This window comes from Epinephelus lanceolatus, chromosome 2, assembly GCF_041903045.1.
Source record: "Epinephelus lanceolatus isolate andai-2023 chromosome 2, ASM4190304v1, whole genome shotgun sequence".
Lineage (NCBI taxonomy): Eukaryota > Metazoa > Chordata > Actinopteri > Perciformes > Serranidae > Epinephelus > Epinephelus lanceolatus.
In genome coordinates, this window is record NC_135735.1 from 13,251,108 (window position 1) to 13,266,791 (window position 15,684).

Genomic DNA, 15,684 nt, shown 5'->3' on the forward strand with positions numbered 1-15,684 from the left:
TCCCAGCCTTGTTACGGGGGATTTGGGGGATAAAGACATCCAAATATTTGCATGTGTTGTCTGTTTCAGGCAGAATTAATACCCATAGTATTGAGCCAGGGGATCACTTGCTGCATTTGATGAAGCAACCATCAGTGCATCCAGTGATCCCTCATATGTTACAGTCCATCACAGCTCACAGGCAAATGCGCACAATCAGAGTCTAAAGCCTTTGCTGATCTGCAGAAGCAGCAAAAAGGATGGACATGCAAGCACCCCAGGGACCTCAGGAATTCAAGACTGTGAAGTTGCTTGTGCTGTTAGTCTGTGAAGCCGATGTTCGCTCAAGTAGCTTCAGTAGAGAGCTGTCAGAGATATCATGTAGGACCTGTCAGCCGGAGATCATTAAGCTCTTACAAAGTCAGATGGGATTTTGCCAGCAGCTTGTCACTGTTAGCTGTACATTCTGGATTTAGTTATCAGTAAACTAACTGATATCAGTATCAGTAAACTAACTGACTAATAATATGATTTTAATTACATGCAGCTTATAACTATTGTCATTATTGATAAATCAGATGGTTTCTCAACTGATTAATCATTTGGTCCATAAAAGATCAGAAAACAGTGGAAAATGTCAGTCCCAGTTTTCCAGAGCCCCAGGTGACGTCTTCAGATGTCTCGTTTTGTCCGACCAACAGTCCAAAACTCAATGGCATTCCTTTTACCATCACATAAAACAAAGAAGAAGAAAATGAAAAGTAGTAAATTCTTGTATTGGAGAAGCTGAAACCAATGAATGTTTGTCTTTTTTCAAGTGATTCATCAAATATTGAAACAGATGAAGTTCCTGTCGGCTGACCAAACTATTGATCAATTAAATCTTTCAGGCACTATTGCAGTATGTTTCCAAATAGCTAAATGGGTAAATTAGGCCATTTTCTATTGATGAAATAAATGGCACTTTTACTAAGTTACCTGCTGATATCTCTTGTACAGAAGCCTAATACTTTTGACAAAAAAATAACCCGTTTTTCTTAATTAAAAATATTCTAATCAGAATTCAGAGGTTTTGGGGCATCAGTGGCTCAGTGGGTAGAGCAGACTCCCCATGTACAGAGGCTCCGTCCTTGCTGTAGCGGCCGTAGGTTTGATTCTGGCCTGCAGCCCTTTGCTGCATGTCATCCCCTCTCTCTTTCTCCCCCTTCACGCTTGATACACTTTCCTATCCATTAAAGGCAAAAGCCCAAAAAAATAATCTTTATAAAAAAAAAAGATAAATGAATTAAAAAAAAGAAGAATTCAGAGGTTTATGTGGGGGAAAAAAACTGCTTTTTCCCCCTGAATTAATGAGATCATTATCTAATAAATTCTCATTTTTCTGAATTAAGATTATAATCACATTATTTCAGAAATACAAAGCAGATTTTTTTCTCAATTAAATGCATTACGCTCTCATACCTTTTCCTCCAGTCCATACATAGCCTGTAAATGTGTGAGAGGCCTGTAAATGTGTGAGAGGCCTGTAAATAAGTAGAGAGAAAAACAATTTCAAACACGATGCAACCATCTTTGCATTGTTTATTATGAGCAAATATGTTTTAATACAGTTTTCCACCAATAGTGCCAAGCTGTTAATATTGTGCTAATAATTACTGGATTTATTCTTTGTATAGGGATGAAGCACTCAAGTGTCCACGATGTTCTTTACATTCTTCCTGCTTATGTCAAGTGGGGGAAAATTACTTTAAGATGCACTTGATACACACATCTCCACATTGTATATCAAGAGTGAGGGAATGTCACAGATCAGTGATACATTTTAATGTGATGTGTTCATAGTCTATTAAAAGTCAGCATCATTGTAACACAAACCTTGACAAGTGTGACTTATTTAATTACAAAACATCACAAATTGCTTCATCATCAGTTTCATTCCAGAAAATACTTGGCAGAACATTAACCCCAGAGCTCTGTACTGTTACGAAATCATAGACCTTGTGGTTTTGTAACAGTAAGTGAAATATGGGTGTTTCCTTTCGGTCGGTACACTTGGTACAACACATTAGTATGGGGATTGTGTCCTCGCGAGACCAACCTGAAGAAACTTTTTCAACATGCCTGTCAAGGCCAATGAGACTGTCGCAGGCAAGGGAAGTCCCGCCTTCCCTCGGGGCTATAAAATACCCTGCACAGTCTCATTTCCTCAATCTTATTGCACTTCACCTCGCATAACCTGAGTACTGCGGAACACTTGCTAGCGATTTAACTGTCCGCAGGAGGTGAGCTTGCTCCCTACCCAGGGCGTCGCTATCAAGGCTGTTTCTGCATTACGCTTGTTTAGCTTGCTAACTTGCCACTCTCTCGTTTAGCCTGGCTACGGTTTTTTGTTTAGCGGTGCTAACAAATACCAGTTTCGACGTGCGTGTTTAGCTTGCTAACTAGCCGTCCCTCTGCCGTATAGCCTGCCTTGACTTGTGCCGCCGAGCGACCAAGCGTCTCGAGGTGCCATGGCCAGCTCCGCCTCCTCGCCAGCAGCAGACACGACTCGCCGGTAACTGTTTTCTCCCCCAGCAGCCGGCAATGGTGAGACACAAACTACCGGTCTTCCCCGATTTTACACTTGAGCTTTCGCGGACCTGGACTTGGAGGGAATGGAGTCTGTTCGGTGAAGGTGCAGTTTCAACTGCATCACATTGTCCGTCTCCGTCAATGTCAGCAACTGCTGGGATTTATGGCCTCAATGATTCCAGCTGTGCCTCTGGGCCTGCTATTGATGAGGAAATTCCAGCGCTGGGTGCCTGCAAAACAATTATTCCCCGCCCACCGGAGCGGCGAGAGGGTGCAGATCACACCCGCATGCATGGATGCTCTGCTCCCGTGGAGAAACTCTGTGCGTCTGAGCTAAGGAGCGCCTCTTGGACGGGTCCTCTTGCGTGTTCTGGTCACCACAGATGCCTCAAAATGGGGCTGGGGAGGCATTTGCAGGAACGTTCACATGAACGGGTCCTGGACGGACGAGGAAAGGACATGGCACATCAATACGCTGGAGTTATACACTGTATTTCTGTCACTGAGGCATTTTTACAGGGCAGGTCTGCTGGCCGGCCACCATGTTCTGGTGCGCAGTGACAATGCGTGCGTAATTGCGCACATAAACAAACAGGGAGGGACACACTCTCTCCCACTGCTCTCTCTCTCCCACAGTCTGCTTTCATGGAGCAACAGGCACCTGTTGTCTCTCAGAGTGACACATATCCCAGGAGTGTTGAACAGCGGAGCGGATCTCCTCTCCAGGGGCTTTCCCTTGGCGAGAGAGTGGAGACTCCACCCGGAGACAGTGTAACAGATCTGGGAACGGTTCGGCAGGGCCTCTGTAGATCTCTTCGCCTCAAGAGAAAACACACATTGTCCCATGTTCTTCTCACTACGGGACAGGAGCGCGCCTCTCGGGTTAGATGCGTTAGCCCATCAGTGGCTGATTGCTCCTCGCTCCTTGGCCAGCGAGGAGCGATCAGTGGCTGATCGCTCCTCGCTGGCCAAGGAAGGCGTGGTTTGCGGAGATCGTGGCGCTGTTGAATGGGGAGCCCTGGTGCATCCCCTGCGCAAATACCTGCTGTCCCAGGCCCAGGGACAGATATGGCACCCATGGCCGGACATTTGGGGTCTGTGGGCCTGGCCCCTGAGAGGGAGAACCTGATGGCTGCAGGTTTACCAGATAATGTGATCGATACGATCCAAAGTGCCAGGGCGCCATCCACACAGGGACTGTATACGCTCAAGTGGTGTGCTTTTGAGGCTTGGTGTGTGGAGAGACACATCTCTCCTTTTCAGAGCTCTGTGGTGGAGATTTTAACTTTTCTTCAGAAATTGTTAGAGAAAGGGCTTTCCTCCTCCACGATAAAAGTGTATCTTTCAGCCATTTCTGCCTGTCATATGGGATTTCAAGGGAAGTCCCCTGGCTCTCATCCCCTGGTGATGCGTTTCATGAAGGGTGTGCTTCGAAAGAGGCCGATGCGCAAAGCTGTGGTCCCTCAGTGGGACCTTGTTCTGGTTTTGGACACGCTGTGTGACGCACCTTTTGAGCCACTGCAGTCTATCGGCATTGACATGCTTTCGTTTAAGACTGCGCTCTCATTGGCGTTGTGTTCAGCAAAACGCATAAGGGATTTACATGCTCCCTCTGTGCATCCGTCATGCACGCAGTTTGCACTGGACTATTCTAAAGTGGTGCTGCGCCCTAATCCGGCGTACATCCCTAAGGTGCCGACCTTATCTTACAAGGCTTTGACTTGTGAACTGTTGTCCTTTTCGCCACCTCCCTTTGTATCTGCTGAACAGCAGCGTTTGCATTATTTGTGCCCGGTGCGTGCGTTGCGCGTGTATGTCGACCGCACAAGGGAGGTACAAACTACGGACTAGCTTTTTGTCTGTTTGGCTAACCCAGTTAAAGGCAGAGCGCTGTCCAAACAGCGCCTCTCTCATTGGGTTGTGGAGGCGATCTCCCGTGCCTACGCCTGTAAAAACGTGCGGGTGCCTGGCGGAGTGCGCACTCACTCCACCAGGGGCATGGCTGCGTCCTGGGCTCTGTTTAAAGGAGTTTCAGTGGAGGATGTATGTTCAGCAGCAAGCTGGGCCTCTCCACATACATTTATGAAATTTTATTGTCTGGATGTGACAGCTCAGGATGTCACTCAGTCTGTGCTCTCAGCAGGGAGGTGATGTAACTGACATCACGGTTGCTGCTGAGCTGGGTCTTCTCAGTCAAGCTGCAGGGGTGTCTCGGGGTGTGATGATAGGTCCCCATACTAATGTGTTGTACCGAGTGTACCGACCGAAAGGGAACTGGAGGTTATGAATATAACCAATGTCCCCTGAGGGAGGGAAACGAGGTACAACACAAGTTAGCCCCTCACCACATTTTTCATTAAGCTCGGTGAAGTGCAGTTTAGATTGAGGAAATGAGACTGTGCAGGGTATTTTATAGCCCCAAGGGAAGGCGGGACTTCCCTTGCCTGTGACAGTCTCATTGGCCTTGACAGGCGTGTTGAAAAAGTTTCTTCAGGTTGGTCTCGCGAGGACGCAATCCCCATACTAATGTGTTGTACCTCATTTCCCTCCCTCAGGGAACATTGGTTATATTCATAACCTCCAGTTTGTTTGCATGAGAGGAACAGGATTTGATTTATTAAATAGATAACAATATGCCAAAGTTTCCCTTCATTCCCTCTCTGCCTGATGTAGTTTGATCATTCAGATATTCACAAAAATGATGCCATGATATAAAAATCCAAAGTCTCAACAAGTCACCGGCTGCTATTTCAGGCACTGTTCAGTTTTCCGAGGCGGGACACAGAGAGCACGTAAACTGAAAAGCTGCTTTTGTTTTCCAGTGTCTTTTTCCTTAATCTGTCAAGCATGGAAGACTTTTATCTTCCAACAGGATTGTCTTTCACCTCCTGTCCAGTTGCATCTGTCTTTTTTATATATTTTATGTCAGTGTAGTTTTTCCTTCCCACATCAAAACAGTGTTATTACCAGAGGGATTATATCTATGCCACACTTCCAGAGCTGAGCTGATAACAAGTGGATTACACAAAGGTCTATCCATATCTTAAATAAGTCCTCATACCTAAAGGATAGGATAAAAACAGTGTTCCAAATCTTTTTCTGATCCTCTAATGTCTGTTTTTTTATACCTAACCATAGCCACAATCGTTTTGCCAACCTTTAAAGAGTTTTCAAAGTACACTGTCGGTAGGAAACAGGACTCAAACTGCAGTCTCTGGTGTTTAATCCACACAAGTTGCACTCTCAACTATTCACTCTGACCTCCTCCCTAACAGCTTGTGTGGTTGTATAACACACCACTACTACACTGCTGTCTTTGCTACTGAGGACAGTCATTATTCAAACAACTGAAGAGGTTGCTTGTCAGGGAAACCTAAACACAAGTCATTCTGAGCCTTTGAATAAACAACTGATGCTGTTGTTTTTCTGGTGAGAACAGACTCCTAATAGATGTAAGTGAATTTGGGTCAAAATGTACCAGAGACAATGCAGCTACTGTCTGAGGAACTAGCTAAATGTTGTTTGTTTGCCTTGTAATTAGCTCGTGCAAAAGCAGCAGATGTGATTTACAAACATCCTCATTTGAGGAAACACAGTAAGGAGGACATTAATAACAGTGTTAAACTGAATTGTTTTGTCAACTTAGTTAACAGGACATAAAACAAAATGTTATTGCTCTTTATGTGGATTTAAATACACACATTTATTTAAATTTAGAAAGATTGGAGAGTTTATTGGCTCTGCTGCCTGAGCAGGGATTTAGACCGAAAACAGTCTTGCATTAAAACAACCCGCTCACAGTGAATGGCAGCGTACTGCTGTCCTAGCTTTCGGGTCTGTTTTGTTTTGACTTTGTTTCAGCGTCCTTACCCGTTACTTGTAACCACCTGCTTTCAGTGTTTTTATTGCATGTTTCCCACCATAAATGATATTAAATATAACATGGAACAAGTCAATAGAGATAAAGAACAGCATAAGTTAAGACTACTTAAACTCACAGATTAGGAGCCTGTGCCCATTTACACATAGACCAGCATCTGACAATTTACATTCACTGAAAGTGCTTGTTTTGTCACTGACAGGCTCAGATTGCAATAATAAGTGTTTAACAACATTACAGAAAGGACCCTTCAGAGAAATGAAAAATTTTTCTTAGGGCTGCCCCCAAATAGTTGGCCAAATGTTAGCCAACCAGAAAGGTCATTTGTAGGCAAGATTTCACTGGTCACTTAGTCGCAGAAAAAACAAAAAAAACAATAAAGGTGAAGCTCTATTAGGAGCTGTGCCTTGTCAAAATAAATCAAAACCTATGTGACTGGACCATGTGGGAATTTAATTTGAAAGGACAGACACAGGAAGTGTCCACGCTCAGCAGTCAGACAGGACTCAGGTTAATTTCCAGGGCTGGTACCTGCGGTTATTCCACAGGCTAGTTAATAACATGTCGGGCAGGAAATCCAAAGTGTGGGATCATTTTGAGAAGGTGAAGGACGAACCCAAGGTGATATGTAAACTCATCTTCATTGGTCGACTACAAACATGACGTATCACCTGAAACATGGAAGTAGCTACATGCCCATTAGCCCACAGCTTCATTAACAGGCGGCTCACTCAGTGTGTGACGTGCACTTGTAGATAAAATATAGGCCTATATTAATGAAGGTTCATTAGTACGGTTTTGTATTTCTCTGTAATGTAGCACAGTGTTAACAATGTTACTGATACTATTCTTTCTCACACCTTCAACTCAAACCATTGTGTTGCCCCGCCCAAAATATATAGTTTAATAATTCAGTTAATATCGTAAACATGCAGCCGACTAGTTGACTAATGGTCCTAAATGATGACTATTGGTCGACATGGAATATTCTTAGTCAGGGGCAGCCCTAATTTTTCCTTACCTTTCGCTGATCCATTCTGTTTGTTTGTGTGTGTAATCAAGTCTTGATCAAGCGGAAGTGTTGTGCGGAAATCTCGTGGACTTTTTCCACATGGTCGGAATCAGTTTAACATTCAGCCATAACACTGAAAATCTTGTAGATGTGTAGTGTTTTGTATGTTGTCAAACACTTCTAATAACAATCTGAGCCTGTCCGTGGCAACGACAAGCACTTTCGGTGGACCTAAATTAACGGTGCACAATTGCCCATAAGGATTATATTGGAGCTTGTTTCGCCGCTGTGGCTGCAGCAGTCCGCTCAATACTGGACCAATTTCAAAATTGTTGTTCCCATTAGTCACTTATCCACGAAAACATGGGAAAATAGGGCACAGGTTCAAAAATACGGAAGTTTCCCTTAAAGCGAATTTTGTTGTAATAACCCAGGCTTGATATTTGCACAAGGCTTTGCCAAATCTATCACCATCTGACAAGTGAATTTTCAACAGTGTGTTGTGTATACCTTTCCTTTTTTATCTGTTGCTAAGTTTTATCTCATATTGTAATGGAACACATAACAAATACAGTTTAATTTTTCATTAGTCTCTTTCTCTCTCTCCTCTGCACTGTCTTGCTTTGTTTCTCTTGCTCTGCTATAAATGACATTTCCTTCTACCGTGTTTAAAGTTTCACCCTCTAGAGCTCGTTTCAGCCAGGTGGTAAATGAGCAAATGCCTATTCATGTGCCAGATGTGGATGAGAAATAAACAGCGAGAGAGAGCTATCACCTGAATCAAAACACCCATGATTTTTGATCTATAAACAAACTGCATCTTGTGACCCGTGACATTAACTCCTCTTCCAGTGTGCTTACTGTAGCGTGTAAATTACATTCTGGAAATGGGACATGGCTTCAGACAAATCATCTTATAGTCAGCACGAGCATTAGGATACTCTCCATGCTGCAGTGCTTAAGCCCATGTCTATCCACCTTGAGCCTGAGCTCAACACCAGCGACGAATCACTATAAAAAGAAGCAATTATTTATAGTCGCTTCCTTGACAGGGCCGGTCCTACTTATCTTTCAGGGTGCATTCCCCAGGCCCTCTCCTTCGCATTCGCAGCTTTGTCAGAGCTGCTGTCGGCCCAATCTTTCATCACTGCACCAAGCTGACATTTCTCCAAATATCAATGATAGTTTGTATGTGTGGCAATGATTTATCAGGCGCAGAGATATAACAAAGCTTTTTTTTCCACCACTGCCTGGAAGACAACAGCAGAAAGTTTTAAAGTCTCTGGACGCCACTTAGAGGGCATTAATACAGCAGCAAACCACTATTTGCTATGTAAAGATGTCGTTATTTGGTCCTGTGCATATAATGAAGTCACATTTCCTCAGTGTGTGTTTAAATCTAAACTTTTCTGTCCTTTGTTGTGGTAGGTGGTCCTGCCATGCCATGTGTGTTCATTCCACTGGCTTGCTAATCACTGCCACTCTGCGCTCATGTGGCAGTTGTGGCTGATATCCGGACGATGTCATTGCAGAAGCATGGAGCCCACCCTAGATATGCTCCGAATGTTGCGTACAGCTGCTTTAAACTCGACCGTATAAGAAAGAATATAATAATTGTCCTCCTTTTTGTTATGGAATGAAAATGATTCAGTTGTGCCCTGGAGAAAGGGATGCTTTGCCTGTTTGAGTGGACTCATCTCAACCCTTTTATTACACAAGCAAAGCCTAAATTCAGTGTTTGGCTCTTTCAGTTTTCTTCCTAAGCCTTAATTTAGAGGGAGGCTATTCATCTTCTGGAACTTGGACTCACTCAACATTTGCTTGTTAAAGCACTCTGGAAGTCCACTTTCCTATCTGGTAAGAGTCATCTAAGACATTAACTTTGTTCAAGAATCCACTAGCCCTGTAATTTGACTCTGCAGTGCTGTAGGACATTGCTATCGTCCAATTAATGCACATTAATTGAGCTGACCTTTAGTAGTGTCTCGTTTAAGGTGGGATATTGAAATGAACTTGGGGAGTAATGATTTTCCTCCTCCTTCCTCTGTCATCAGAGGAGTTTGTCGTCACTGTAATGGTGAATTCTTTGAGGAGTAAGCTGTAATTAGTGTGGAGGAGGAGACCTCAGTATGTGTATTGATTCCTCACTGGCTTGGTGAAAATGCCAGAGAAGCGCAGAGGACATGAAAACATGGATCCAGACTGATTCATCCAGCAGCATCTCTCATTGCATTGTGAGAGGTCTCCGTTTATATGCAGTTAACAGCAGACCTATAAGAAAAATTGGAGTTTGTGCAATCTCAAATGTTGTTGAACTGCTATTGAATACATTGCTGTGAGCAAGTCAAGTCACTTTAATATTAAATGTTGACCAAAGTACAGAGAAGTTTAAATAACAGAGATAACTGCAGTGAAAATAGATAGATGTACAAATTGGAAATGTACAGAACCCAAAATCTGATAAAGGCAGAATATAAACAATCATATAGTGACAGTAACCTTTTCTGTAAAAGAAAATGTTTCTCAAGACTGGATTTAGAAATGTCAATATACAACTTAATTGTGAGTGATAGCGTAAACCTTTCGAAAAGGTAATTGGGCTGAAGGATGTAAGGAAACTGGAGATGCGATATGGGCTGAGCAGGTCAAAGATAACAAGACTAGGTCAAAACCATAGAATATATGAAATAATGGACGTAGCGACCGTGACGTCAGCCTTGAGTTCGGCATTTTGGCAGTCACCATCCTATTATTAATTATTTTTTCTTTTGGAGCCAGAAGCGACCATATTTGGGAGACTGGCGCTGTGGAGGAGTGAGGGGTAGATCTGACTGAGAAACCGAGGACAGTATCAGCCTGACAGCCTGTTACTTGAAGCAGTCTGCCCTTAATTATGTGAAACTTTAAGCTGTAATACAGTGTTAACCAGTGTTTTATATAAAAATTCAAAACTGGTTGTTGTGCCAGGGTGTAAACATGTTTATTTCTGCTGTAAGGTTGGACATTTTAACATGGGAGTCTATGGGGATTGACTGGCTTCTGGAACCAGCCTCAAGCGACCGTTCAGGGGACTGCAGTTTTTGGCTTCATTTTTCAGCTCAGACTCAGACTCATTTTTCAGAGGTTTTCGTTTGGTCAAAGCCTAGTATATGGCTGGACTACGCATGAAATGCTCGATGGCTTTTAATTTGAAACAGGAAAACACGCAAGATATAACCTGTTAAACAGTGAGCTTTGGAGGTTTTGATACAGAAAGTAGAGTTTGTTACCTTTGAGCAGAGCCAGGCTAGCTGTATCCCCATTTCCAATCTTGGCTTTGCAGAAAGTATCATCAATGTTCTCATTTAACTCTAAAAAAGAAAGCTAATTAGTATATGTCCCAAAATGTTGAACTGTTTCTTTAATTGCGAGTGTGCCAGATAAAACCGTTTATGAGGTGCAGTGAGGAGCAGAAGTGACTTGAAAGCATCCCAAAACAAGAAGTAAAAATGATGGGTGAGTCGACCGAAAGACCAACTGCAGACAGTAGTCGTTTGTTGGGTAGTAAATGAGACGCACATGCACAAGGCAGCAATGAAAGCACAATCCAGAGCTTCTTATTGGTCACAGACCTGCCATTACGCATATGTGACCACACCAGACTTGGCTTTGTTTGGAGAGTACAGTCTTAATTATTAACAGACTCTACATTTACCAACTCATGTCCTCATGTGCTTGACTCATCCACAGCTAGACAGACTTCTCACCAAACAAAAGTGAGCAAAAAACGTGTTTGACACAAATTACAACTTGTCATCTATTTAGGGAAAGTTGTTCCAAGTGGCAGTCTCTTGGGTTTCTGCAGTGTTTCATGAGAGCATGAGACAATCACTGGATAACACTTGTACTGTACTTGACAGTTGCTCAGCGGTGTTATTTACCATGTAGCTCATTTGCATCAGATGTTTGTCTACTTTCTTTTGGCTTTATTCAAATTATTTTTGATTACTGCTGACCTAATTTATTTAATCTATTTTGTACAACTATAGTTAATATTAATCAACTGACTTTTCACTGATCTTGTAAAAATTATTGAGAAAAAGCAGAGTGGTTCTCTCACCTAGTGTGTTTACATGCATTTAAGTAACCAGGTTACAGTGCACTTTCTCCAGCAAGGTGATTCTTCTTTTTTTTAATATAAACTAAAAACCCAGATTCGGTAATCATGAGGGGGATTAGAGATTTCCCTGAGGTAGATTTCTCCTGGAGAAAGCTGATATCTTGTGTCCATGTATACGGGTTTCTAATCAGCTTTTTAAATGCACCTGTGTGCATAACAAAGACTTCAAACAGGGCCCGCTGTAACAAAAGTACTGCAGGATGAAAGGAAACATTATTATGCATAGCAATGCATCCTTGTTTTCAAAATTATTTTATTCAAAGTCTGACTAAAGCTGAAACTGACACTGAGAGCCCTCTAGAAGTCTAAATAAGTGAGTTTCCACTGCTAAACATTTGACTAATTGTAAAATTTAGAGCCATTCTTGCTGAAAGGACAAACTGTGCAGACACACACAGCCTATCCGTCTTACTGCAGTCTGTCCAAATGCTCCGGCAATAAAAAGTATCTTTGAAAGTCATAGCTCTAACTGAGGGGTAGAGGATAAATCTGATAGCTGCACGTAAAGGCAGATTTTACAGTAACCTTGTCTCTTTTAAGCATATAAATGTACTCACTGTTGTTAAGGCTGCACTATAGGTCATAAACCTCACCCCTCCATTTTAGTGGATGGGACATGGGTCAAACTATAATATCAATATACACGTCAAACAGCTGAAAGGCAAAGCTTAAATTTACTGGTCCATCGACATCCCACCCCTCGCCTATGGTCATGAGTTCTGGGTAGTGGCCGAAAGAATGAGATCATGGATATAAGCGGCCAGAATGAGTTTTCTCAGTGAGTTGGCTGGGCTCAGCCTTAGAGATAGGGTAAGGAGCTCGGACATCCGGAGGGAGCTCGGAGTAGAGGCGCTGCTCCTTCCCGTCGAAAGGGGTCAGTTGAGGTGGTTCGGGCATCTAATCAGAATGCCTCCTGGAAGCCTCCCGCTGTAGGTGTTTCATGCACGTCCCACTGGTAGGAGGCCCCGAGGCAGACCCAGAGCACACTGAAGGGATTACATATCTCATCTGGCTGGGAATGCCTTGGGGTCCTCCAGGAGGAGCTGGAAAGTGTTGCTGGGTAGAGGGATGTCTGGGGTGCCTTGGTTGGCCTGCTGCCCCCATGACCTGGCCCTTTATAAGCGGCTGAAAATGGATGGATGGATGGACGTCAAACTATTTTTTCCCAATGATTTTTTTCTTTCATTTTAGGTCGTTGTTATCTTGCTAATGTATGTTCAGTTGTTTGTTTTTCACATAAGTTTGGTTACAACTAGTTATTAGATACTATAAAACAGTGGTTTGACAGCATGATTGACAGCTGTGCGCGCCAATCGCTATGCTCACCAACAACAGTGCCGCTTGCAATTTGTTAGACGACAGGAACTCGATATCCTAGAGATTGCTATTGCAGAAACTCTGGCCCTGTCACAAGATGGCAGTGGCTTCATTCTTGCACAGTGGGAGGAAATGGAGACACATCGTCCATCTTTATATACCGTCATTGGTCAATACTGTTTGATCGGCTTTTAAAAAACAAGGCTACAAGGACTTACAGATAACATGTTAATTTACCTGACCGTTTCCCAACAAGTTATCAATCATACATGCTTCTAATGTATCCCTTGTCTTTGTGTCATGCAGGCAAGTTGTGACCATGCGCTGCCTGGCTGCTCGGGTGAACTACAAGACCCTCATTGTTATCTGCGCCCTCTTCACACTCATCACTGTGTTGCTTTGGAACCGCTGCTCCAGTGACACCACCCTACGCTTCCTGCCCCGCGCTGCCCTGGTGGCTCCAAGTCCCAAGGTGGGAGATGCTAGCATCAGCAGCCAGCAACACCCTCCGCAACCTCCAGAGCCCCCGCCTGTCGTCGGGGTTGTCGCAGGGATCAAGTATGAAGAAATCGACTGCCTGATCAATGATGAATCTACAATCAAAGGCCGGCGAGAGGGCGGGGAGATTTACCTGCCCTTCAGCTGGATGGAGAAATACTTTGAGGTGTACGGCAAAGTGGTGCAGTACGACGGCTACGATCGATTCGAGTTCCAGCACAGCTATTCGAAGGTTTACACACAGCGTGAACCCTACCACCCCGACGGAGTCTTCATGTCATTTGAGGGATACAACGTGGAGGTCCGTGACCGTGTCAAGTGTATCAGTGGCGTGGAAGGTAAGTCTTTGTTTTATCAATGTTCATCACAGGAATGTTTGAGAATACACACCTGTGTCAGATCTTAATTTTTCACATGGTGGTTTTAACAGTTTGATGCACTGTGCAGCTAATTTTATATTATCTTATATTTTTAAGAACCCCTTAAACTTAAACTATATGTTTAAATACTAGAGAAACAGATGTGAAAGGCTTTGTGTCAGGTGTGTGGAGCCAAAAGCAGTCTGACAAAAGAGAAGAGGCTCTTTGGATGAAACAAACAAAATTAGTTAATTACATGTATTAAGCACAACAAAATGTTGTAAGATGCAAGGACAAAGCGAGTGTTTCAGTCATAAGACAACCTCTTTTTATCATGTTCATTCTTTGTCTCATTTTTACACATTGTTTCACCTTTTGCACACGTTGTATGCTGTAAAACCCTCTGAGGCAAATTGTGAATTTGTGATATTGGGCTTTATAAAGGAAATCAAATTGAAATTGAAACACTGGCTGCAACCAGCATCAGTGTCCAGTGGGATATCAAGAACTGTAATGTCCTTTGTTTCATCTGAACTTGGCTGAATCCTGAAATACTAGACAAGTCTCTAGCAAGGAAAACAGCAGGAGGCGTGTGCTTTATGATGAATAAGGACTGGTGTGACAGGAATATTGAAATGCTGTCCTGTTCCTGCCTCACAAGGGGAAGTAAACACTGGATCACTGTTAGACACCCTTCAGAGGCAGTTGCGGAGTGCCCATAATCGGAAGGAATGATGGTGAGGATATCTTGCTGAGGTCAAAATATGTAAACAAACTACAATGCAAGAGGTCAGGAAATTGTGTCTTATATAATTTCATGCGATATATAGATTGATTAATGAATTGATTGACTGACTGTTGCTACAGCAACCTGTTTGGCCCTAGACAGGACTTGATATCAGTTAACCTTTCTGTTGTATCACCAGGAAAGTTTATTAAAAGACGTATTTTTGAATTTTTGTATCCCTATTGCAAAATTGTATCCCCTGATTGCTAAATAAGAAGCATTGAGTAATTGCAATTCTCAATCTTCAATTCTCAAATTTGTTTGAATAATTGATAGATTATTCGACAGTCAAAATAGTCATTACTTGCAGCCCCACTGCAGAGCATCTCTGTCCATATGCAGGCATCTTTACCTATGATACAAGATGCAATAGCCTAGAATATCCAAGTCAGATCCACGCAATCAATTTCTCACATTAACAGACGAACTATATAAAAGAGTTCGGTTTGAACTAACTTTTAGAGGTATTTTCCTTCCATGCGGCTCAAAGCTATCCACCAAATGAATACAATGTACAGTGAGTTTGATGATAAACTTTGATTCGTCTCTGTCTTTAATAAACCCCATGTCTCTGAGAAATATGATTAACTTAATGAGGTGTATTCCAGCTAAGCGATGCATCGGAAATTCTCTATTTGATCTGTAAGAAAGTGAATCAAGAATTCATTAACAAGGTAGATCAGATTTCAAAAGCACATACTCAATCTCTGCCGCCCATTCCCAAACACCATTAGCCTTTCTTTAACACCACCAAATGTAATTTGTGTGAAGTCAATTTATTAATGTATCTTTTCTTCACTCAGACACCGTCAGCAAGTCTTTGTGTAGATGTCTTGCAGGATGTCTGTTAAGTGAGTGTACCCCCCTGCTCCCTGTTCCTTCACACTTTTGAGTCCATCCTCAAAGTTGCTTTCTCTTCAGGGTACCTTTTAAAATAATTACCAGGAAAGATCAATAGCTCATTTTAAAAGGCTATTAGTTCAAACCACATTGTCATCAATATAGTTCTGTGCCCCACTCGCTCCAATAAGTGACCCTGTATACTTGCCTGAAATTACAAAATAGATATTCATTATCCTTCTTTTATTGTCAAATAGGTGGAGCCTCCGGTGAAAGAAAATA

General features: G+C 42.8%; 1 protein-coding gene across 1 annotated transcript in view; it reads left to right on the top strand.

Annotated features, from left to right (window-relative positions):
• glceb (glucuronic acid epimerase b) overlaps nt 1–15,684 on the top strand; it is an 82,242-nt gene that overhangs the window by 43,960 nt on the left and 22,598 nt on the right. Inside the window, exon 3 of the mRNA XM_033621207.2 lies at nt 13,225–13,754. Coding sequence (XP_033477098.1) covers nt 13,238–13,754 — 517 coding nt within the window. The 5' untranslated portion in view covers nt 13,225–13,237. The remainder of the gene's footprint in view (nt 1–13,224; nt 13,755–15,684) is intronic.